Source organism: Hippoglossus hippoglossus, chromosome 13 (assembly GCF_009819705.1).
Source record: "Hippoglossus hippoglossus isolate fHipHip1 chromosome 13, fHipHip1.pri, whole genome shotgun sequence".
In the NCBI taxonomy this organism is placed as follows: Eukaryota; Metazoa; Chordata; class Actinopteri; order Pleuronectiformes; family Pleuronectidae; genus Hippoglossus; species Hippoglossus hippoglossus.
The window spans coordinates 23,977,931-24,005,181 of NC_047163.1; the positions used below are offsets into that span (position 1 = coordinate 23,977,931).

At 41.7% G+C, this 27,251-nt stretch overlaps 1 protein-coding gene across 1 annotated transcript in view; it reads left to right on the forward strand.

The window, feature by feature from the left end:
- Positions 1–691: 691 nt before the first annotated feature.
- lsamp (limbic system associated membrane protein) overlaps positions 692–27,251 on the forward strand; it is a 607,348-nt gene continuing 580,788 nt past the window's right edge. The window contains exon 1 of the mRNA XM_034604932.1: positions 692–906. Coding sequence (XP_034460823.1) covers positions 843–906 — 64 coding nt within the window. The 5' untranslated portion in view covers positions 692–842. The remainder of the gene's footprint in view (positions 907–27,251) is intronic.

The following is a 27,251-nucleotide window of genomic DNA, read 5'->3' on the forward strand; positions in this document are numbered from 1 at the left end:
CAGGTGTGCTTTCTTATAGCTTTTTTCTGCAGTAAGAAAATGTGATTTATGTTAGTTTTGTACGCATTTCCCCAAACCTCCAAACAATAAGGCATGTATACGGAGCCCCTGAAGCCCCAAAAGATGATTTTTTTGTTTATCTTGTGCCCACAAGTTATTTATTTTAAGAAGATGTTGGTGTTTTAATGACTCAGATGCACACAGCCACCAGATTTGTACCATAACACAGAGACAATTCAGCTTATCAAGTTTTATTTTCACCTGATGCCAGACAATGAAATCCTTGTTGCTCTTGCACAGAGACACAATATTGTCAGGAATCAGTTGCTCTAACTTAGTTGCTCTTACTTTTATTTAGTGCTAACGTTGTCACAGGTTAACAATACAGCACCTCTCCTGACTAGAGGTATATTGCTGTTTTCTTGTTGTACCTTTTATTTTGTAAAGCACTTTGGTCAACCAAGTTGATTTACATCTGCTCTATAGAGATGTATCTATTGACAGATAATCTCCATGACACCTTTGATTAAAATGGATTTATTAACAGAGTCAACGCCTCGAGTTAAAATCGTCCATTTTTATGTGTGACCACTAGGTGGCAGGCCAGGCCAAACTATGCGCCGCATGGAGGAGTCCAGCGTTTGCTTCTCCAGCACCTGGTGCGCGTCCTCGTCGACTGCTCCTGCTGCTGCTGAGACGCGTCACTTTGAGACATTATTTCCCGAGGAGAGGTCTTTAGCTGCGAGGTCAAGGTTTTACCCGGGGACAGACAGAGACCCTCGTCAGGAGACCACCGAGCTTCCACCCGGATCAGCGCTGAACTATTTAAAAAAAGGACAGCCATGCATTACTTCTGGATTTACAGCGTTTGGATCCCCAGCGTCGCTTTCCTCTTCGGATTTCAAGGCAAGCATCGACTGCTTTCATCAATGTATTAGAGATGTCAGGGCGATTTGAACAGAGGCGAGGATGCATGTGTTGCATAATGCATCTGGAAGTCCGTGTGATTTTGTTTTGGGGGGGGGGGGAGTATTGATCACCTGATTACCTGGCAGTGGCTGTGGATCAGGCTCGGGTTAATGATTGGCTCCACGAGTTCAGGCTGTTGCGCATCGTGCCTGAAATGTCAAAATGTTTGAACAGAGCTCAGCTGAGGTGCAACATTAAACTTCATGTGTGTGTGTGAGGAGCAGTGCAGGAACGAGTGCTACTGAGCAGTTCAGATTACATTAAGGCACTGTTTAAATGTGAAGAGCAGGTAAGTGACAGCCAGACAATAATCTGTTGCATTTTGTAAGAGCCTCATTTAGCAGCAGTCTGTCATCCCGTGGAGAGGAGAGCTGTGGAGGCTGAAGGCTCCTCTGGCAGCTGGCAGCTTTGTCATTTCATTAGTACTGGCTGACATTTAGTTGTCATATTAAACCTTACTTGCTGTCCTTTCGGGGGGAAAGGGGCTCCTGGTCAACCGCCTCACCTGAGTTGGTCAAGTGCCAGTCATCGAATGGCCATGTCATCTGCACCAGCTTTTGCTTAAAATGGTTGAGATGGTGTCATGTCCAGGTTTCAGCCTCTGTCTTGTTTGATCCACCAACATCTGGGATTGGGTATCGTTTGGGTTTTTTGGGGTAACGTTGCACAAATCGATACTTTTTAAAGTGGTAACCGAGCCCATATGGTGCCAGAACCGGTACGTTATTCTTAATAATAGCACAAAACGAAGGGCAACGATAAGAAAAGCTTTTTATTCAGGCTTGGGAGGTGAAATTAAACACATTATCTGATAACAGTTTAAAGTATAAACTAATTATTACTATCACCTTAATATACAAATGTAACAAAATCACATTATAAATAAAACCTAACCCAACTACTATAATTTACCACTAAATAACAGTTTCAGTGCTTATTCCAGCAGAGTACTCCAGCTCCAAACTCGTCACAAATTGTGTCCCCACCGCCAGGGACTGGGACGCCCACGCTGCTGGCTGATGTGCTGTCATGAGGTCACACAAAAAGTCCAACACGGAGCACCCGTCTGCTTTCAAAGTAGAGCGTGGATACCTGTCCTGAGTCGGGATGCGACAGGCCAAGTCAGGTTTGGACAGAAGCTTTAAATGCCTGTTGGGTTCGGGCAGGGGCTCGGTTCTGTTTCTCTCGGGTTCAGACGGGTCTAGACAGAACAATGAGGCCCAAGCCGCACTCTATTTCAAATGCATCCTGCACCACACGGCTTCATTAAGTTAGTCGAGTTCCTCCCTTCAGAAGGAATTGCATTCAAACATTTGCTGCACCTCCAAGCGCTGGAATCCCTCTGTTTGAAATACAGCCAGCTGTTGGCTAATGTTGCCTGGTGCCAGAGCTCAGGACGCAGCTCAGGCACCAAAATGAGGCGCAGACAATCTGTGTTATGATTTGGACGGAGGGCCACGTGCCTGATTGGCACTAGAGTCTGGTACCCACACCCTTGTCACAAACCTTACTTGCTATGGAAAACAGAAGTCTGCTGGTCAACCACCTCAAATCTGCCAACAACGTAAGAGGCTCAGGCATACTTCACCTGCTTTGGTCAAGTGCCAGTCATCAGCTGGTTACGCCATCTGCATCAGTTTTTTCTTCTAATGGTTAAGATGGTGACGTGTACCTAGCCTCTCGCCCAATGTCAGCTTGGATTGGCTGCGACCCCACAAAGGATGAGTGCTTAAGAGAATGGATGGATGGGTAAGATGGTGGGTCTATACATACTAGACTTACTTGGTCCACTGGCATCAAACAAGCCCAATAAAATCCACCAACAGAAACTTTTAGGGAACTCCCAGTTAACTGTAGTGTTAATCTTCTTACAGCACTGTAGATAACACTAATGTTACGTGGATAAGTACACAAAAAAAACTCCACTCACCAAAACAAGAAAATCAAGTAATTGCTAGATTTTCCTGGAGCCTGTCAGTCTTATTTAGCCTCGGCTGAATCTCGTCTGCTTTTCATTGACACGGTCTGACCTCACAGATCCTTTCACTCGACTAATAGAGCTGATTTGGTCCATTCCAGGGAGCTGAGAGTTGAATCAATTGTCTCTCAGGAACACACCATACCTGGGACCCGCGAACGCCGTGACCGAGCATATTGGATTCACTTTAACGCTGCTCTGATGCTGGCAGGCTGCCTGGATGGTGTGAGGTGCCAGATGGGGAGGAGGAGAGGGAGTGTGGGAGGCTGCGTGAGAGGGGGGAGGATGTGAAGAGAGACACAGGATGCAGGAAGAGGGAAAACTGATGAGTGAGATAAGTTGAAATTAGGTTCATGTGGGAAAAACCTCTTCTGTTTTTCTTCCATTTGTTATTAGACATCGGTAAATGATGCTCTCCAGCCTCCGCCCATTGTTCTACCATTCTACGAGCTACTCTTGTGCCAAATCTATAAATGTATTGTTACCACTGGTGTTTCATCAAGAAGCAGATGTTGATAAATTGTCTGCTTAACTCTCCTCTCACAATGACTTAGTACTGTAAACTTTCCTCACTCTCTTCCCCTCGCTCCCCTCGCCCACGCGCCTTCTTTTCATTCAGCTCACGTTGAGCTCGCTGCCTGTTCAGAATTTTAAAGTAATGTTTAAACAAGATTTCTCATCTGACTGCCTCCGTTCTCTGATCCCGGGTAACTCCTAGAAACTGAACGCTCACATCCTTCCGTCCGATCATCACACAGCCGTCTTGGTCAGTAAACATCAGTTGACTTCGGTCATGTGATCAGTCAGTGAACTGTGGCGTCTGCTGATGAGCCTCGTTGCTGGGAGATGAGTCCCTGATCCAGAGAGGATGAGAGCTGTCACTTAGAGCTCCAACACATTTGGGATTCAGCAGCTGCTTCTGCTTCCTCCTTCTGGCTGCAGTCTTCTCCATCTTCTACAGCTCTGCAGCTTATGTGTGTGTGTCGGACGGTTTGTAACAGTGAATAACACGTTTTTTTTTTTAACCAATAACCTGGTCGGATGGAAACCTTCGACCCTGCTACTTTTCAGGTTGTTTTCCATAGGCTGGATCATGGCAGAGTGTATGTTGTTGTAACATTAGTGTGTCAGGGATCAGACTCAACATGTATGTACTTCACAGAGCTCCTCAGAGCTGAAGAGTTCGGTGATATTTGAGGACTTTATATCTTCACATAATGGCTTTAAAATCATTTTAAGGTACTCATACTTACAATGTGGAGAATTGAATCTATGTCATTGCCACGTTACTCCGGCAACACCTGGAATTGAACCGGTTACACTGTGCAGGAACAGTGTTTCATGTGAACGCACCATAATAAACTGGACTTATGATATGGTGCATATCGGACCGGCTTTTGCTCGTTTGCAAAAAGAGGCAGGTCAGATGTTGACCTGGTAAATAATCTGGAGGCTTTTTCTGGATGAATAACATCTGGAGCTGATTGGTCATTGAGGCAGGTAGAAGACGCGCACATTCAGAATCCTGCCTTCCTGCAGAGGGCGGTAAAACCATTATGGTTTTAACGGGCGGCAGTGACAGCAGAGTATTAACAGCTCTACACTAAAGCAATTGCACAAAGCACTAAATTAGAAATGTTATGTTTTGGGAAATCTTTCATTATAATCAAACTCTTGTGGGACAAATATGATATACATATATAGTGTTTATAGATACAGTGCCTTGCATAAGTATTCACCCCCTTTGGACTTTTCTACATTTTGTCATGGTATAACCACAGATTAAAATTTATTTCATCGTGAGTTTATGTAATGGACCAACACAAAATAGTGCATCATTTGGAAGTGGGGGGAAATATTACATGGATTTCACAATTATTTACAAATAAAAATCTGAAAAGTGTTGAGTGCATATGTATTCACCCCCTTTACTGTGAAACCCCTAACAAAGATCTGGTGCGACCAATTGCATTCACAAGTCACATTTGCAAGTCACATAATTAGTAAATAGGGTCCACCTGTCTGCAATTTAATCTCAGTATAAATACACCTGTTCTGTGACGGACTCAGAGTTTGTTGGAGATCATTACTGAACAAACAGCATCATGAAGACCAAGGAGCTCACCAAACAGGTCAGGGATAAAGTTGTGGAGAAATATGAAGCAGGGTTAGGTTATAAAAAAATATCCAGAGCTTTGAACATCTCTCTGAGCACCATAAAATCCATCATAAGAAAATGGAAAGAATATGGCACAACCGCAAACCTACCAAGAGGAGGCCGTCCACCCAAACTGAAGAGTCGGACAAGGAGAAAATTAATCAGAGAAGCAACCAGGAGGCCCATGGTTACTCTGGAGGAGTTGCAGAGATCCACAGCTGAGGTGGGAGAATCTGTCCACAGGACAACTATTAGTCGTCTACTCCACAAATCTGGCCTTTATGGAAGAGGGGCAAGAAGAAAGCCATTGTTGAAAGGGATCCATAAAAAATCCCGTTTGGAGTTTGCCAGAAGCCATGTGGGAGACACAGCAAACATGTGGAAGAAGGTGCTCTGGTCAGATGAGACCAAAATTGAACTTTTTGGCCTCAATGCAAAACGCTATGTGTGGCGAAAACCCAACACTGCCCATCACCCTGAGCACACCATCCCAACAGTGAAACATGGTGGTGGTAGCATCATGCTGTGGGGATGCTTCTCTTCAGCAGGTACAGGGAAACTGGTCAGAATAGAGGGAAAGATGGATGGAGCCAAATACAGGGAAATCCTTGAAGAAAATCTGATGCAGTCTGCAAAAGACTTGAGACTGGGGCGGAGGTTCATCTTCCAGCAGGACAATTACCCTAAACATACAGCCAGAGCTACAAAGGAATGGTTTGGATTAAAGAATGTTAATGTCTTAAAATGGCCCAGTCAAAGCCCAGACCTCAATCCAATAGAGAATCTATGGCAAGACTTGAAGATTGCGGTTCACAGACGGTCTCCATCCAATCTGACTGAGCTTCATCTTTTTTGCCAAGAAGAATGGACAAACCTTTCCATCTCTAGATGTGCAAAGCTGGTAGAGACATACCCCAAAAGACTTGCAGCTGTAATTGCAGCGAAAGGGGGTTCTACCAAGTATTGACACAGGGGGGTGAATACTTATGCACCCAACAGATGTCAACTTTTTTGTTCTCATTATTGTTTGTGTCACAATAAAATTTATTTTGCACCTCCAAAGTACTATGCATGTTTTGTTGATCAAACGGGAAAAAGTTTATTTAAGTCTATTTGAATTCCAGTTAGTAACAGTACATAATGGGAAAAAGTCCAAGGGGGGTGAATACTTATGCAAGGCACTGTATATACCATATACCGTGCCTGTGTAGGGTATGTATCGTGCCTCCGATGCTCTTCCTCTTTATTTTGCTTTGTTAATCTCTGATTGTCAGAACAAATAAAAGTATGCATCATATTTGTGTAAGATCCTGTAACATTTTCAGTCAACATGGTTCTTTGGCTTCTGAGTTTGCCGGTTTCTTTTCCTTCAGCTTGTGAACAAATGCACGTATGTACCACAGTCCATGGAGAGGATCAAAGAATTGTGTTTGTGACACTGACAGAAACGTGAATTATCCCTTTCGTGGACCTGAGAGCATTATTTCCATTGTGTCCCTGTCTTCCTTCTTCTGGCTGCAGCTTTAAACAGCTGATGTGCTGTAGAGGCTGTGCTTCAGTGAGTCTCACGTCTTGTAGCTGTCAGAGAATCAGACTCAGGAGCTGGAGAGTAAGTGAAAACCTCCAGATGTCAATGAGCCTGTACTGTGAGTTATATAAGGATGTGCTGGTGGATCATATAACTCCATCTTTTCTTGTCTTACCTAATCACCTCCTTTCTGAGGACAAAATGAAACTGATTTACAGTGTCCTCGTATTATTTTTAAATCAATTGTACCTGAACCTTGTCTGCTCATTAAATTGTATGCGTTGGTTCTAGAATCATTCTGGTGCAACTCAGTTTATTTCTGTCAGTAGATTGACACTAACAACCGAGTGTTTCCTGTTATTAAAAGAAAAATAAATCATCTCCTCTGCAACTGAAACCACACGAAAGCTGGGTTTTTTTTCACGAGATTTCACAGGAACTCTACTCTTCAAAGAGCTGCCTTCAAACTTTGATCTTCATATTTCCTCATCGGGGAACAAGACTTCCTCCTCTGAGGGTTTAAATTCACTTAATAAGGACAAATGACACTGTGTAGTTTTCATGAGTAGCTGCTTTGCACATTTCCTTCACTGGGACTGTGAGAAAGATGGAAACAGTAAAAGATACTATTGGGGATCTTCAATCGATTTGTCTCTCTGCTGAAATAGTTTCATCATATTTAGTCTTGACTTTTGAAAAGATACAGGCATCTCTAGTTTAATGACGGTCCACAGCATCTTTCAGCCATTTCAAACAATGAAACATCCAAATGCTCCTCCTAACGTCATGCCAGGCACCGAAGATAGTCTTTATTTTCCAGCTCCCACTGTTTTTCTGTGAAAATACCAACAGCGAACCGGAGCAAAGCACTGTCCTGATGTGGGTCAGCAAAGGCAGTGAGGATCAGGAAATTGGCCATAAATTTGCTGCGTATTTTGTGGAGTTTACGGATTCAGTACAGGAGGAAGGAAGAGCGGAGATAAATACACGGCTGAGGTTGAAGAAAAGATCCACCCTGTGGAGGTCTGCTCGCTTTGGACAGAGTTGTATTCAGAGGCAGCAGGTTAGGAAGCTCATAACTAGACAAGGGCACAGAGACACATTAAAGGAAAAAAATACATGAACTGTGTTTATGTGTGCAGAATATTGTAATGTCTGCGGCAATTAATACTGCTGAAAAGCCACAAACTTCCTCCAGGATGATCTTAAAAATTATTAAATATTAATAATAGGGGATAATATTTTTTTGTTTCTTTATCTCTAAAAAAACCTAATCTTTTTTCTATATTATTTTTCAGTTTTTGGAAACCCTAGTGTAAATTGTAGTCTGATCTGGATCACTCTCTGTTATTTGACATCTTCTAGTTGCTGCTGCTGTTTCTGTGGGGGTACATACTACATCCTTTCCTCGCAGCGATTTGATAGTTTGAATAGAAAAAGTCAAGGGTTTGGTTTACAGCATCACAGAGAAGCTGAAGGCTCAGGGCAGAGAAACTGATCCTCCGATTCTGAGAGAGAGCTGCCTCCAAACAAAAGACAAAGGGTCATTCTCCGAGTTTTGTGGGTCAAGTGCCTCAGTACTTTGTGAAAGACCCTGAATCACGCTCATTTGTGAGCAAACAAGTTAGTTTTTGTAAAGTCAGCGCATCCTGCAGATCTATAGGGAAGAACAGAGGGTGGTTAATATGTGTGGCAGTTCAGCCAACTTAAAAGCCCCCAATACTGGTGCTATTTAAAACCTTTAAAAAATATGAATACTAAGAAGATGAGAACAATTTCAAAATGCCACCTAGGGGGAGGTGGAGCCTGTAAAGAAAAGGAAATGCAGGAAATCAGGGATGAACAAGCTGAACAGACACTGGCTGCTGAGCTTCAGACACCGGTGGCGGCTCGTCCTCTGGTCTGCGTGTCCTGCCGAGGGTTCACTCCACAGTTCGGTTTACTCTCTGTGTTTCCCTGCTGTGTCTGTGCTTACGCTGTCAGTCCCTCACGGTCTCTCGCTCTTTACCTGTGTCTCAATTCGAGAGGCCACATCCCTCTGAAGCTGCATTTGGAGACAAATTGCAGCGAGACTAGACTGTCCCGATTCCAATGCTCCTGAAAAATCCACCCCCCGAGCAACAGAGGCTCCACCGGCCCAACATATCCCATGATTCATTGCGCTTCAGTGACAAACAGTTTTTTAGAGAGGCAATGGCCGCAATAAAACGAAAGTACTGAACCAAACGGCTTGAAAGAAAAAAAAATCTTTTCAACTTTTTTAATCAACAGCAGAACGTTGTTGTCCGTAACTGTGTTGCTAGGCGACAGCTGTGAGGCCGGGACAAGCTGGTGATGCAATAGGAAGACCAGACTCAGTCTCATGTGGTTTGGCTGACGCAGATTTCGCGGCCGTTGGAGGATGCAGCCAACGTAGGCTGCTCAGACCGGGTCCTCTGAAGGATGCGGCCACCTAATTTAGAGACAGCTTAGTCCTCTGTCTTGCCTGTTGCTCTTTATCCATCTTTCGCTATATGCCAAACCTGTTGCCACTGTGTGGATTGGAGCCTGAGGTTGTCAGTGCCTGTGTCATTCAGGGGCAGTAGGAGAACTTTGCATGCAGTATAATACAAATAGCAAATAACATATATGTAAATGCATAATTGGTGCGGATTGTTTTGGATATCAAGTCATCATCTGAGCAGGGAAAATCCCCCAGGGCCCAGAAGAGAAAAAACAAAATCAATCAACAGTCAACTGTAGATGTATTTTTGTATTTCTTTTTCTCACAGTTACATACAAACCATTATCACAGTGGGAGCTCTGTACTCGAAATAAAAAGGAAAGACTGATTTTGAGACTGACATGGAAATCTTTCAGTCACAGTCTTTGCAATGTGGAAACAACCACTGTACATTTTAAATGGACTGTATTTGCTTTTCTGGTCTTGATGGCCACATAAAGCAGAATGGGGTGGACAGTAATTGAACCACCGGCCCTCTGGTAAGAGGATGACCCGCCCACCTCCTGAGCCACAGCCGCCTCAAACTCTACATTCCTGTGTTGACAGCTGTCACCGTGAGGGGCCTTTAGAGCCAAAGGGGATGGTGAAACTTCTGAAACATGTTTCATGATTAAAATCCAACTTTACTGTCAAAATTCTGCTCTTTACTCTTTATATATAATTTGAAGCAAAGGACAGAGCCACTCTATCGCCATGGAACACCAACAATAACTAGAGGGGATCTCAGAGAAAACAATTAGCATAATCCTGCAAACATCCTGAGAATATTTAACCCTTGAAGACAAACAATTTGCACTGGAATACAATGGCTCCATGTTGAAATATGATATTCAGTTCATCTTCTGTGGTTTTCCTCATAATGGGAGTTTTCCATAGAAGCAGCTTCCTTAGAAAACACACGTGTGGTGTGTGAGAAGAGGAGTGTTTGTTTATCAGATCTCACTGAGTTCTGACAGAAGGCACGGATCAACAGAGCGGTTCGGATGTGATACACACCATCTTATAGTATTAGGTCAACTGTGTGCACGCATTGTGAGTATGTTGTGTTCCTAAAAGTGTGTTGTGTGTACATCTCAGTTTGCCTTCAGGGCACCTAATAATAGTGTGAGGTGCTTCAGTGAAATCCTTGTGTGTTTGTGTTTTCGCAACCAAATGACTGAACAATCTGCTGCGTTTGGATATTGTTCAGTGTTTCTGAGGTTTTTGTGTGCCTATATAATTTATTTTGGCTAAATCCTCTCCCACATTCAGATGATAACACCATGAATTCACAGAGGAGTTTTGAAATTGGAATACAAAGGCAGAGTAATGTAACACAGCTGTTGTCAAAGAAGTGAATGCACTGCCTTTATTTCCAGCTTGAAGCAGCCATAACATCGATGCTTACTTTTTATTAAATTGCTGTGGAATTGAGTATTTCCTCATTCATTTTTTTATAAACCACAAACTGCAAGGGAGGAAAATACAGCAAAAACCAAAAGTCAGACAAATGTTGTTTATATTGGATTTAAATATCTACTTTGTACATGAAACCAATGCATAAAATCAAATGAATAATGGAGATAAACACTGGTTTTAAATGACTTAACATATCTACAGCTAAGCATTACTCTTGAACTTACTTGACTGGATTCTGGAAATTTGAGCTGTTACTACTGGTCAATTACACAATGCACAGAGGTGAGGAGCCCCATTCTCCCACTCTCTCAAGTGGGTGTACTACCAAGGTTATTGTGAAGCTTTAATGTATTATATATTTGACACACAACAACACCACCACAGGTAATATGTGTTGTCACTGGCCGTAGTCTCTCAAAGTCCAACCCTAACGTCCTTGTCGTGAGAGGTGGAAGCAGGTAATGCTGACCAATAGGGCACTGGTGAAGCTCATAGGCCAATCACCTGCGAAGTGGATAAAAATGATTACAGAAACATTGATGAAGAAAAAGAAACCCGGCAACCTGGGAGATGAAGACTCTCCAACTATACAGGCTGAAGAGGAAATGAAGACGCATTTCGAAAACCATACGGAGAGGGTGCGTCAGAATCTTCTATCTCCCAGGCAACCTACTAACATTGCAACCTGGAACATCAGGACCATGTACACAGCAGGAAAGACATCAGTCATAGCAAGTGAGATGAGGAGATTCAAGATCTCTATCCTCGGTTTGTGCGAAACCAGATGGCTCCAGACGGGAGAGGTGAAACTGGCCAGTGGCGAGTCCATGCTCTATTCTGGACACCCAGATGATAAAGCACCACACACAGAGGGAGTGGCTTTTATGCTCTCCAAAGAAGCACAGAGGGCCCTCATCAGCTGGGAGCCCATTCATTGCAGGTTAATTACTGCAAGATTCCAAACTACCCATAAAAGAATCAACCTCCAACTCATATGCACTCCAACACTTATGCACCCACCAACAACACTGAGGAGGAAACAAAGGACATTTTCTATAACCAACTACAACAGCTACTCCAGGCCAGGAAAGAAAAAGACATCACTCTACTTATGGGCGACATGAACGCAAAGGTGGGAAACAACAACAGTGGATACCAACTGGTAATGGGGAAACATGGAATCGGCTGCATGAACGAAAACGGCGAGAGATTTGCAGACATCTGTGCTGATTACAATCTGGTCATAGGTGGGACAGTCTTTCCTCATAAACCCATCCACAAAGCCACCTGGATGTCACCTGACCACACTACCGAAAACCAAATCGACCACATATGTATAAACAGGAAGTTCAGGCGCTCTCTCCTAGATGTCCGTGTGAAGAGGGGGGCAGACGCTGGGTCAGACCACCACCTACTGGCTGCAAAACTCCAGCTCAAGCTGAAGCGATGCAACAACCCCATCAACACAAGAACAAAGTTCAACATCCAGCTCTTCCAGGACATAGGAACAACTGAACTGTACCAGACCACCTTACAGGTTCCAAGCCCTGCAAGAAGAAGAGCACAAATCAGTGGAAGAGCACTGGAACAACCTGAAAAACATATAGAAGGAGGCATGCCTAGAAGTAGTGGGGAGAAAAACAAAAAACATAAACCTTGGTTATCAACAAACACACAGAAGAAAATTGAAGAAAGGAGGGCAAAAAAAGACACACTAAACAAAAGCAAAACCCGAGCAAAAAAGGCAGCAGCTCACAAAGAATATGATACGGCAAATAAAGAGGTGAAGAAAAGTGCAAAATGTGACAAGCGGAACTACATCGAGAATTTGGCACAGGAAGCAGAGGAAGCAGCTGGAAAAAACAACCTCAAAGAACTCTACATGACCACCAAGAAACTAGCTGGAAAGTTTAGGCAGACAAACACTCAGATCAGGGACAAACAGGGACGACTCCTCACCACCAAGGAAGAACAACATCAAAGGTGGACAGAACACTTTAGGGAGCTGCTCAACAGACAGCCCCCTGCCCAAAAGGTAGAGATCCCACCAGCCACGCACACGCTTGACATCAACTGTGCCCCCCCAACAAGATCTGAGGTGAGGAAGGCCATCAAGGCATTGCGACGTGGCAAAGCAGCAGGGCCAGATGACATCCCATCAGAGGCTCTACAAGCGGATCTTGACACCTCAACCACCATGCTCCACCAGCTAATAAAGACCATATGGATTGAAGAAGGAAACATACCAACAGACTGGAAGGACGGGCTCATTTCTGTCATACCAAAGAAAGGAAACCTCAGGGATTGCAACAGCTACTGAGGGATCATGTTGTTATCAACACCAGGCAAAGTATTCAGCCGCATCATCTTGGAGAGACTGCGTAAGGGGGTTGATGATGAACTGAGAGAAAACCAAGCTGGTTTCAGGAATGAAAGATCATGCAGTGACCAAATTGCTAGCCTCAGGATCATTATTGAGCAGTCCATAGAATGGCAAACATCTGTTTATGTCAATTTCATAGACTTTGAAAAGGCATTTGACAGTGTAGACCATGAAATGCTATGGAAAGTCATGGCACACTATGGAATCCCCCCAAAGTATATCAACATCATTAAGAACATGTACTGGGACATGCAATGCAACGTACTCTTCCAGGGATGCGCACAAGAAAAATTCAAAGTGCTCACCGGCGTGAAACAGGGCTGCCTGCTTTCCCCTTTCCTCTTCCTTCTGTGCATTGACTGGATCATGGTACAATCAACCCACAATAAAAGGACTGGCATCCAGTGGAGTCTGACAGAACATCTGGAGGACCTCGACTTTGCGGATGACATCGCACTACTCTCCCATAGCCACCAACAGATGCAGGACAAATCCAAACTGCTAGGAAAAACTGCAGCTGGACTTGGACTCAAAATAAATGGACCAAAAACCAAAGTAATGCGGATAAACACCAAGAACATGGACCCAATAACCATCGGGGACCAGACGCTGGAAGATGTTGACAAATTCACCTACCTGGGAAGTGTGATAGCTGTTGATGGTGGGACAGAGGAGGACGTGAAGACAAGAATTTGGAAAGCAAGAACAACATTCAACATCTTAAACAAAATTTGGAAAAGTAAAAAAAATCTCTCAAGACGAAGCTTCAAATCTTCAACTCCAACGTTAAAACCGTGCTGCTCTATGGCTCCGAAACCTGGAGAACCACCACTAACATCACGAACAAACTGCAAACCTTCATAAACCACTGCCTAAGACGCATCCTAGGAGTCTTCTGGCCCAACACAATTAGCAACATCAACCTGTGGGAATGCACAAAACAAGAAACAGTAGATATACAGCTGTTAAGGAGAAAATGGAGCTGGATTGGACACACACTACGAAGAAACACAACAGCAATAACAAAACAGGCACTGACATGGAACCCACAAGGCAAACGGGGTAGAGGACGACCCAAAAACACCTGGAGAAGGAGCACAGAGCAGGAATTCAAGAAGAAGGGGCTGACGTGGAAACAGCTGGAGAGGATGGCTCAAGACAGACGAGGGTGGAAACAATTCATCAATGGCCTATGTTCCGAAAGGAATATAAAGGCCAAATAGATAGATAGAGACTGGCCGTAGTGTTGGTCACAATTGGCTGTTGGTTTTTTGAGATTTCTTTTTGGTTTTGTTTGGTCTCCTCTGGTTTCTGTCTCGTTGATATGAGCAAATATGAGCTGCCACATTCACTCTTCAGCCAAACACCATGGAGACACAAAGCTGGAGGCCTGCAGTTTAGAGACGCTCTTCCTCGCTCTCACTCCATCTTTTCCTCCTTCTTGCACGACATAAAATGTTTCCTCTCGTCTAGTTCATTTCTCTATGGGTATAGTTTTGTATCTGCCAATGTCGAATTTACTTCAAATGCAGTCCAATCAGAACAAGGGTATAGTGAACTCGATGGGATTTAACTGATTCCTCTGTCGATGCAAACTGATGGGAGGCTGATGATTTTAATAACTTTTACTGACTGTAGCTCTTGATCTGTCTCCTCCAGGATCACTGTGATTGTGATAAGGATTATTAAACCACACTTGGTGTGTGTGAGTGTACTGAGTGTGAAGCCATAGTTTGAATTTCTCAGTCTGCTTTCTCCCATAAAAATTTAGATTAGGCTACATTAGCCACTTTTGAGATATGCGCTCTGTGTATGAGTCAGTGCATTATCCTCTGTGGGAATCTATTCATGTCCTCATTAGATTTCTACCCATGCATCTTGGATTAGAGTGGCGATAGAGCACAGAGTCCACCCTGACAAATGCTCCCATGAACACAAACATGTACACACTTGCCAAACTCAGTGAATCTGTGTCTCTGTAACGATGGGTTGCCGTTACGATACATTCGCTTATGAATGAACACATGGTTAATATTCAGAAAGACATTTTTTGAGGGATTTTTTGACTACTGGGCTGCTCCACCTTTACTGATAGTCATTTTTAGAGACAGGAACATTTAAAAACAGTTAATCAAAGTCCATACAGGGATTTATTGTGCAGGGAGACAAGAGCCCACACGTGGAGATGTGTTGTGTAAGGACATCAGGGAAGTGCTTAAAATAATGTTCATAAAAAACTTTCACTAAGATCTCTTATAACAGCCACACTTTGATCCGACATTAATTAGCCTGAGATTTGACAAATACCTCGTAAAGCCAACACCAGCTAAGCCACAACTTAAAAAGAAAAAAAATCCAAGGCCTTGTTTATTGGGACTGATTAAGTGAGTGAAAAATGCTGCTTCAGTGGAGCAGGCTTGTATTATAATATACACTCATACCATGAGAGGTAAAAAGGTTTTGATTTACATAATACTTCTGTTGGAATCTCTTGCAGGCCTGTTTATGTAGAGCACTAGACTGCTAATGCCATTAGTTTTTGGTTTAACTTTTATTTGACATGTTTTTGCTTGTAGATAAGTATTTATATTTATTTGCGTGGATCTGTGTATCATAGGTTTTAGTTTGTCGTTTTATGCAACACTTTTATGCAAACCTGATCCTCCATCGAGAGATGTTAAGTATTGCGTGTTTTAAACTGTTTGGTAAAATAATGTTAATTTAAAATGAGTCCAGGTTTTTTAATTCATTTTTTTTACTTTATCCAACACTTTGCCTTCATGTGGTTGAGTTTAATCTGTGTTTGTTTCAGATTTTGCAATGTGGCTGATTTCAGGACGAACACATTCTTCACCCAAATCCACAGTCCACTACCACTTGTATGGAGTTATAACAATTGCCTCTCACAGTAAATCATAGTCTATAATAGGATGTCAACGTGGAAACCTCACGTAGTCTTTTATTGACATGATCCAAATGGAGATGTAGTCTGTCCCATAGTGTGTAAAGCGAATATGGAAAGAAATCCTGCATTTATCTGAAGATGGTAATGGGACAACGTTAATCTCCAACTGGAGGACATGTTTATCTGATTTCTGATAAATAAATTCTTGCCTCATTTTAATTAAAGAAAGAGCTTAATTTTCTAACAGCTCACTTTCTACTCACACTAATGTGGTGCTGAACATGAACGTGACTACAAATCAATGTTGTCTGGGTTCAGTCCATTGAGCCTCCACAGCTAAGTGAGCATAGGGCTGTAACTCAACTACTGCTGCACTAACCTGATGAGAAATAATGGCCGTCAGTAAATGAGGAAAAGTCTGGAATAGAAACGCTGATTAATTTACCAATCAACAAAAGTTCAATAAAGTGACATGGTGCATATTTATATATAAGAAAGATGTTCTCCTCCTAAGAAAACTGATAACTTTTTTTATCATTATTTAAATCAATTATATAAATGTGATTTGTATGTTTAAGATATTTTTTGTCATTTCAATGATTTAAAGTCCCCCCTGAGTAGATCCAGTGCATGTGAATGATTAAAGTGTGCAGTGATGTTTCTACATGAGACCTGTCCTGTGGACTGAGCACTAATATGATTATAGAGGCTCCACAGAGAGCCCGTTCACTCACCAGCAATCCAGAGCCACATCAGTGCTCGGTCCTCTCTACTTCTTTTATCCACGCTCTCTTGTGAAATATAAACCAGTTTAATCAATCCCTATTTATTAATCATGTTTCGTAGATCAAATGTTGTGCAGGGCACTTCAGAAAATATTCAGAGAGCAAAGAAGATGAAGAGGAATATGAAATGCCTCTTCCTCTAAATCGGCTTGAGTGAGAGCTGGAGGAAGATGTGTCAGAGCTGCTGGGAGCTCCGAGCTGCTCGTCACAATCATCCACTCCACTGGGTTGTGGAAAGCCGCACTGAGCTCCACTTTATACTCACTGACACCAGCATCAGCCTCTGCTTATCTATTCATACATTTATTATATCGTTAATATTCTGACATTGACTAACAGTTTGTAGTGTTAACACGCAATCCAGACAAGTGTTGTTTTGATATTGCAAATGTTCTCGGTGTTTGAAAAATTAAATCATGTTGATGTTCTCAGTGAAGACATTTAATGTCCCTGGTAAATCGTCCCCCCTCTCTGCCTGGAGAGAAGGTCAAATTCTGCACTGAGCCACATGAAATACACATCTTGAGTTTCGGTGGACAAGAGGCATCAAAACTGAGAGATGTGGTGTGACTGCCGCTGTAGAGGTCGAGGCTGATTAGAACCAATAAAACACTGTAGACTGATGTTCGGTGGCTGTAAACCTGTAAAGAGAGAAGAACGAGTCTTAATGAAGAGTCTGGTCACATTTCACAGAGATCAAGAGAGACCGGAATCCGTGGGTCTGTTGCATAGACGACATGACTGCTCCCCAAAAGTAAAGCCAAAGTGTCTAAATTGCCACTCGCTGTAGTGTAGTTCATAAGTCCTCCTCCATGTTAGTGGATGAGACTTTTACCAAACTAAAACATACACGACAAAAATATTTCTGTCATTTTAGGCAGTTTTTATCACACTTTGCAATAACTACCACTGCATTTTATTGTATTTTGTATTTTATTGTATTTTTAAGCACCGGACATCTTATTCTATTTGCGCTAGTTTTCTATTATATTTAATTGTATTCTGTATTTTACATCCACAGATGTATGTTATGTGTTTATGGGTTCCTCAGACTGTTTTTGTTGTGGCGTATGAGTTGTTGTATCTTTGTTCTGGTAATTGGGAAACAAATGGCAGTTCAGCGAAACTTGAAAAATATATAGATTAGTCCAAAAACACTGACCATATTAATGATTTATTTTTTAGCTAAAATAGAGAACTGTTTTCCTGACATTTGTAAATGCAAAGTTTACCACATTAGCTCACCTAGCTGAACATCATAGCTCCCATGCCTCTGTGTACGTATGTCACATTCTCATAAACAATATACCCCAGGAATTTCTTCAAATTTGGCACAAGTAATTACTTTTGCTCATAAACTGTATATAAAAATTTACATAGATTTGAGAGCCGGTGAAAATTAAGCAGTTGAAACTTGGGTTCTCTTGAATGACCAGCAGAGAGCGACACCGTAGGTTGCAAGAAAGTTTTCTCTTGATTTATAACATCAGTACATGTAAATGATGGTCCCACTTAGAGTGAAATAGACGATAAAGCAGTGTATACATTATGGATACAGCATGTTTGACTGCTACAACCAGCTGAGTGCAACTCGCAGGTGTAGGTGGCCACCCCCTGCTCCTCCAGAAGTGGTGACAAAAAAACAAGATGGCGTTTGATTAAATGCCAAACTCAAGGCTTCGAAAAGGTAGTTAACACACCAATGGGTGATGTCACTGTGGGTGGCAGCTGCTTTTACTCGAAGATGAACTGAACTTAGATTGCCGAGGTCCAGAAGTGCTGATATTTCTGATGTTGAATTTGTAGTTTAAATGTTTTCTTTTCAGCTACTCTAAATTTGTTAACCCCAAGAAAGCTGATATCCTGCGGGCGAGCCCAGAGTGGCTGTGGGAGATCGTTGTTTTACATGATCCTTTTTAGATTTAAATGAAATTGATTTAAAATACAAACTATAACAGTCAAAACATTCATTCTTTTTGCAACCGAAAGCCACGGCCCCTGTTTTCAAGATAGCATGAAATCCTGTTGTGCAAAAACCAAAAATGTACATAGCTCAAAAATGTTCTGGTAGGTTTAGAAAATATTGTGAATTAATATGTTTTCATGTGTTTTATTTATAGAAAATTTGGTGAAAAACATGTCCCGTTTTTTGTATTTTCTTAAATTTATTTTACAGTTTCAGTGCTAATATAATTTATTGTGGTTAACTGACAGAGTCCATAGGGTTATATTGGTGCTAAGGGTTTTCGTTAACCTTATTATGCTAATGTGGATTACAGGAAACGGGTGGAAAACATCATGAGCTCTTAACAAAAGACAATATAAGATGAGCAGATGACATAAATGTGTACATTTGTGAGGAAAGTGAGAGATGAGGACAGAGGCAACACAACCGATACAGAAAAGACGTTGCCACCCTTAAATAAGAGCTCTCTTGGTCTTTCTCGTGTACTCTCTTTTTCTGACCACAGGCCTTTTAAAAATGAATGCTGATAAGCAGTAGCAGCTATTTATATGGTAATTCTCCAAAGAAACACATGAGACAATCAAACACCTACAGTCATAGAATGGAAATGAGGTGTTTTGTGTTACTCAGGTGAATATTGGGTACTTTTGTCTACGTCTGTTTGAATAAATGGGTCGGTTGTGTGATGATATTCGGGCAGGGTTTGAGGTGTGGGGACAACTTCAAACACCACAGATTCTTCCCAGATCTTATTAATCCTCAATCTGTGATATTGAAGGGTCTGTCAGTGTTCAAATCCATCGGTCACTCTGCACGTCCATTGGACTCATTTACGACACTTAACTTGTTTGTGATGGCGTTGTGTGAACTGCAAGCAGAACAGGTGCAGAGTGCAGCAATATGTAACTTCTTCCAGCATGAGTTTATCCATGCATGAAATGAACTACGTTATACTTTAGATGGAATCTCAACTGCTAAAGATGCCCAAGGAATATATTAGTGTACTCTACAATAAGCTTTCAGGTCAGACAGGCTGAATGTTGAATATCACCTGACAACAGTAAGATTCTTTTTTTAACATCATATTATCCACATCCACCTTTCCTTTGTGCCAGGCCATCAGCAACGCAATATTTATTTTGATGGGAAGCCTTTGCAAACTGATTCCCTTTCTAACAGCTTTGAGTTACTTTTAGTGTTTGTGCAGAGAACCATATCACACACATTTTGCCTGACGTACAATACAGAAGTACATTGGATTGAGATCAGCAGGCATCTTGGAGTGAAGTGATCTCAGGTCTGATATTTGGGCTATAGAAGACGTAGGAAAATAGCAACTTATCATGCAGTATCCATGCTGACAATGTGAACTATTGATTTCAACAGCAGGAGATAAGCAAATCGTTCCTCGTTTGTTGTTGACTTTTGGACTTTTCAGTTTAGTCCAAACCAAAGTAACAGATGAGAAAGGTCCCTCAGACCAGGTCTGGACCAATGGACCAAAATCTGATTCCTCCAAAAGAGGTGGTTTCAATGCGGAACTGAAACACTGTTTGGTTCGTTTGCAGTGTGAATTTTTGTTTTGTTTTTCTCCTGTGGCTTCAGTTCAGTCTTTTAGCAGCTATCAGTGTGAATTGAAAACACATTTCTCTCTGGTGTTTGACATTATCACTGTTAAGGTGTCCACCAAACAGAGCATCCTAACAGAGATAATGTCAGGGGGTAGAACGCACACTCTTATCTTTACAGTTTGAAGCTAATCTACAGCAGAACACTGGTCTGACCCTAAGCTCCAATAAAACCATTAACTTGCAGCCAGCTGATGAAGTGTAACCATTGATTCCCTCGGGAAATGAGTCAAGTTGTCTGATTAGAGCTGTTGGTCTTTATTTTGTGGATTGATGAACTGGTGGAAAATCGATGTGATTGTCTTCGCAACAACTGATGACATGTTTATTAACAGCTATTTCTGTATGTATATGTCCTACATCCACTTTCCTTTCACTGCAATGAAACATTACACTTCTTTTCATTGGACACTGAATTGAGATGAAGCATTAGTAACAGTGACAGGTCTCTAGCCACTGACTCACGGTTCAGTCTCCGCAGGTTGTGTGACCTCAGGCTCTGTTGTTTTAATGTCATGTGTCGTGCTGGCAGAGTCAGGAGACGCTCCAGGAGTGGATGTGACCCACAAAGAGGTTAAGAGAGACACAGCAGGCAGGAGGCCAAGAGAGAGCAACACAACACAGTCCACTGCCAAGGTTGCACACCTACACTGCTACACACTCTGCTACACTGCCAGAGGTTACTCAGCTGGTGGGTGAAAAGATTCCCATGGAAGCAGCTGACTGGTTGTAACAACCTCTGGCTCTGACAAAGGACAAGGAGCAGCCTGTCACAGCAGGAGAGGCCAGGATGAGAATAGTGAGGGATCAAAGAGCCACTATCTGTCCCACAGGTAAAATACAAGACTGGAACAGGCGGTGAAGGATCGTTAAAGTGACCATATTATGCTTTTTAAGGGTTTTACTTTCCTTCAGTGTGACATATCGCTTTCTATGTGCATGTAAAAGGCCTGAAAACGCAGGAAAGAATCTGGAGCAAAGGGAGTTCTTCACACCCACAGAAAACTCTCCTCATACTTGAGTAGCAGAAATATTTTTTGCTGGGTTTTTTTCCGGTAGTAAGTAAGTGACATGTTTGCCTACCTTCAGCTTTTACTTTGACAGAGAGATATCAAACAATTATTATTAAATATAAGCAACAAATCAAATATCTGACTCAGCCTAGAATTGGTATGGTATGACCACTGTTACCATAGCTACAGCGCTGTTCACAGGTCAGCATGAAGCCTAAGGCTGAAAATGTGACATTGCTGAAGTATGTTCAAATTTTCTTGCCTGTAATAAAAGAGTAGACCAGCTGACCTACCAGAGCAGCGAGATGTCAAACGCTCAAGTATAACGCTTGATCCGCTGATGGTACAAATGGGAACAAATCAATGGGCATTAAAACAGCAATATGGGCGGTACGAGCTAGTGACGCTGATCATGGAAATTCTCTGGAGACCAGACTGTCTCATTTGGGTTCGGTTTTTTCGAAGACCGGCCTACTCTTCGAAAACCACACACACCCATAAAGGAGGCCCCTGAATTTGGACAAAGCTGATGTGACATTTGTGATACATCGGCATAGTAGTGAGTAGATGATGAGTGAATTGTCATTTTTCTGTGAACTATCCCTTTTTAAAGGAATAGTTCACTCAAAACGTCCACCAGCAGTGGCTAAGCTAGCGGACATTAGCATTTCTGACGGCCCCTGAATGCACCTCGTAGGAAGCTATCAGCGGACATTAATGCTTTAAAACAAGGTCTAAGTGACCTTGTTTCGAGTCGAATATGAATGTTGGGACTTGTGGACACTTGGATGACACCACAGGAGCAGTATGGAGGCATGTTGTTTTGTTCTGTTGGTTTTACGTCTGAAGATAAGTTCCTAATATCTTCAGTTGTATTGGATTCGGCTGCTGCCTGGCTGCTACAGTTTTTACCCCTGAAACGCCAGCAGTGTTTTGTGGACTCAAACACTTCACCCACCCCTATATCAAATTTTCATTTTTCGGTAAACTGTCCCTTTTAAGTTAAATGTATGAACCTGTAAATGGCCAAAATGTGACACTTTAACAAGACAACCTGACACAGTGGATGTGACTCAGTCCCAGAAGAGAGAGACTGGTGAGACAGGGGAAAGAGAGGGAGTGGGTCACATGTTTTATTCAGCAACGTGGTGACCTTACAGATAACTCAGTTGTGTGTTGAATATTTCGATATTCCATGTAGGAAATATATTTTAAATTGAAAACCAGCCCTGAAGCTGACTTTGTCCTCAATGTATTCTAGAAAGCAAAGACACCTTTCGTCAGGTTTTCCTCCTCTGATTGATCCTAAATTCACTAAAGTCACTTTTGACTGACGTGTGAATATTTAACCAGGTGTAAACGTCAAAATAAAATCACTCAAATCATCTGCAGAGTTCTGCATCTTTCTTCTGTCCGTATGCGAGACATGGACAGAGAGACAGATCCATCTCTACAGAGCTACATTTCTCTGAATCCTGACACCATCCAGTGTTTTTTGATGTAAACAAGTGTAATCCTCTCCGTCACTTCCATCATTCTCTCTTTGAGCCTTTCAGGAGGAAACACTGACAAACGGACTTATTCACTGACTCCAGCTCTAATAATGACACAAGCTCGTGCTGCGTTTCTTCTCACAGAACAATGACCGTGTTTGGTATATAACAGAAGATGATGTTTGTGATGTGTCACAGTCTAATCGTCAGTGCAGCTCTCTTCACTGAAAGTGAATCTATGTGCTGGTTCAGAGAAGCTGCACTGCTCAATTTCCACTGGTAGACAAATAGAAGAAAACAATGAACTGATAGAAGAAAGAAAAGGAAAATAAAAACAGTTAGTTTTAGTCCAGTTGGCTCCGTCAAAGAAGACAGATCTCACAGTAACTGCACGTCCACAGCAGTGCAGTGCAATCCGTACAGTAACAGTGTGAGACAGGGAGAACAAGCCCAGACTTGGCAGTTATCATGATCAGGTCAATACAAAAGAACCGAACACTTGAACCCTGTTAACTTCCCCTTCTCTAGGAAGCTGCTGGAATCATAGCTTCAGGAGCCAGAAGTGTTGGAGCTTTAGTTCCCTGTGAAGACCCATATGCTCTTACTGCATGTCAGTTATGAGAGATTTTCTTCACATTATACGTGAACATTGAAATAAGTTTGACTCATGACTTGTTATATCCATAAGTCAGGACTGAACACATTTTTTTTATTTTTTTTAACCCATTAAAAATGGATTTTTAAATGCAAACTGCAGGGGTTTTCTGAACAGAACAAAACGACATGGACAGTAATCTGCCTCCTCTCTTTTATTCGATGATATCAGACTGAAAGGAGAGTGAACGCTCCATCATATGCTCTAACTGTTGGACTTTATTATAATAGTGTGAACATTGGTTCCCTTCTGGCTACTGTTCTGCATCCATGCGCTCACACTGACTTATTTCAGGGAACTGCAGAAAAAGGTTGAATTTGAACAGTTTGCTCACTAACAGGGATGATGGATGTGATGTGATGGAACAAGCACTGTTTCTTTCTCCCTGCTCTAGAAAGAATAAGACAAGAGGTGGTGGCGGTGGAGCAGAACCATGAATGGCCTCCAGCAGTACAGAGGAAGTCAAAGAAAAGCTAACTAGTGGCTAAAGCCATATAAAACACTGTAGCATCCCTGTGTCCTGCAGCTGACGTGATGAGGCCTGATACTTAGCTTCAGGTGCAGTCCCTTCCCCTTCCAGTCGTGCCTTAGCTGAACACTGCCGTCATGTTGCTTTGTGCTTCATCATGATGCTCACTGTCTGCTTCATTTCCAGCAAACAGCACTGTGTAAGCAGGAGCAGCAGGAGCTGAACTCCACAGGCCTCCCTCACGACTCAGCAATGAATAGTTCAACAATGAAAAACAATTTTTGTAATGAAAAAATATCATTGTAGAAAAGAATGATGGTTGGTGCAGAATAGCTTTTTCCAGATTCACAAGTGGTGATTACGCAGGTCCTGCAACTGAACAAGCATTATCACTGTCATTTATCATTGTCGCTCAACTCGCTATTAAAGTCAAATCTGATTTGTAAATAGATTTTGCAGTTTGGTGTGTTGAAGCGGGCTTCATTGTGAAATCATTGGTTCCTTGCAGGAAAGGGGCATCTTCAATGTCACACCATTTCTCACATTAGAAACTGATCCTGTCTAAACGAGCTGGATCTACTCCATCCTTCATCCACCTTAGCTGAAAATCAGAAGTCAGAGGGAAGAAAATAAAACAAAGAGCAAAACAAAAGACATCTCACAGCAGAATAAGTCTCCATAGGAACAGTGGTTTTCTTTAAAAGGTCTTTTTAAAATCTTGTTCAACGTAGGGGTGGGCGATATATCAAATATACTCGATAAATCCTAGCTTTTTTTTCATGGGAGATGTATTAAATGACTATATCGCGACTGTGATGGCCGCACCGGCAACCACACACACTGAAACTCTGTAACATGGTGGTAACCTTTCTTAATTCCTAATTTGCTTAGTTTGTTTCTCTTTGCACACGCACCCACATCACAGATAAATAACTGGACACAGATTTTGGTTTCATACAACACACTTCATTCATTTATTTATATCTTTCTTTTCTCTGATAATTAATCAAGTTTTCTTGGAGTTACCAGTTCCTGGGGGTGGCTGCTGGAGTCGTCTGGCCATTCATCCAAAGGAGGCCCAGCTGCAGCAGACAACCTGAAATGGCTTTAAACATTAATTGGACTGCACCATGACACTTGTAATCATGGGGAGGGATATTGTTTGCTTATTTAGATTTTTAGTTGTTAATCTTTGACTCCTTTTTGATATTTATGTTTAATTATTGTTCCTAAGTATATTATACGGCCTTATACTGGGGTGTTATGTTGTGGCTGTAGTTTTATGTCTAATTCTACCCCCCCTTTTGTGTTTTGAGTGGCTTGATCCGCCACTATATATGTTCCCCTGTGTCAGTTGAGAGGGAGTTTTTGTGGCGATGTTAACTTGTCTTCACTGGGTACCGGAGGCTAGTTTAATTGGTTGACCTTTTGCTGGCCCAGATTGGTGAAGTTTGACCTTTTGCATTTTTGTTAATGAAAACCAAATTAAAATACAATTTTTTTCAAAGAAAACTATCTGTGGCTCTCTGGTCTTCCTGCTCGGTGAATGTTTTAAGCAGCATGAAATTCTCTTTGGAGTCTTGCTTCTCTCACTCTCTTTTAGTGCCCCTCTCACAGCAGACAGCTCACTCCCCCGCCGAGGGAAGCGAGCATGGAGAGAGCGAAAGAAAGTGAAGAACTCAAGCAAGTTTACTCGTGTTCAGAGATGGTTATTGACAGTGTTGTTCATATTTTTTTTTTGTGAATGCTGAACAAATCAGTTTACAAATGATGAACATGAATGTGAGCGGCATTAACTCTCTCCACTCACATTTTTTTTTAATCATCGTATCAGGCCATCGTGTGAAATACCAGGAGCAAGAGAAATGTGTGTGTGTGTCACTCACTCGCCACCCTCACTCACAGCGTCACAGTGAGATCAGAGGAGCGTTAACGTGAAGCAGCCGGTAAGTGACTTTGTTGAAGAACAGTGGAAACAAACAGTGAAAATACAGAGTTACCTCTATGATCCACAGCTGCTCGATGATCAGAAGGTTGGTTTGTATCGTGCTGTAGTTTCCTGTTTCCTGTTTCCTCCTCCACTCTGACCTGCTCTCACTTTAACTAATAAACACCCACCTCTAGTTATCAGGGCCTGATCAGTACATGAAGTAACTCAGCGTCTGTTTGATTCGCTCCAGGGTTTATGAGGCTGCATTTAAACATCATGAAAAATGAGTCATCAATATTTTGTGCTCAGTACAACAACAAGAGACGTGACGTAAAGAGGACTCAGAGTTAAAGTGAGCGGAGCGACACAGATACGTGATCCGACACCATTGATTAATAACTAAATACATGATCATAGGTTTGTCATCTTATAACCATCCCTATAAAAAACTGAATTATACTAGTTCATTTTCATATGTGTTAACTTGACTATGATCTATTGTTCAGCGAGGTTTTCACAGTCTGGATTTCTACCTCTGTGGTTTGCACACAATGCTGTTTTTAATTTCAATTTACCATTTTTAAAATGATCTGTTGTTACAAACATGATCAAACAGAAAAAGTCCACTTTAATTTATATATTGTTTTGAAATATCTTTCTCAAGGATTCTTGTTGAATGCACTTTTTTGTTGCTTTGAGCTCTGTTTTTGTTAATGGTCTTTGAAAACTAGGCCACAGTAGGAACTCCTACCATGACCTTATTTATTTAAATTTGTTATAAGCTTACGAGTGCAGATGCCTGGTTCAAAATATAAAGTTTGCTAAATGTAACTTGATTTAGATTTTCCCCTTTTTGCATTCAAATGTAATCAAAGGGTTGAATTTAACATTTGTACAGTGATTTAGAGGGGATGTCAAAATATCGAGATATATATTGTGTATCGCGATTATAGCCTAAGAATATCGCGATATACCTTTTAGGCCATATCGCCCAGCCCTATATTTCAACGTTTGTTTTCCAAACTGTCTTCACTGCTTGTTATTAAAAGTGTGAAAAAGCTGAGCTGAGAATGAAAAGACATAAGTTTCACATCCATTAACAAACGTCTGAACTTTGAGGACTTAAAAAAGCAAATCCTTTCAAAACGAGGAAAAGAAAAATATACTAAAATATCTTCAATGACCAATATTTTTGGAGCAAAAGAAGTATGAGAAGCTTTTCAAAACATGACTGTGTACTCTGTGTGACTGTATGACATGTGACCTTCAGTTAATTTCAAGTTAACACTAAACTGACTCACTTGCTCTTTTTGTTTTAAGCACAGTGTTATTTGTTTTACATTTTCGCTCACACGTGTAGTTTTTATCTGAAGGATAAAATAGCATTTCACCACACAGAAAAATAAAACAATTTCCTTTTCACTGTTGTAGTGAATGGAATTTGTCTGTTGTGCTTTGTAAAGTTTTGTTAACATTGTTTGTGTCACAGT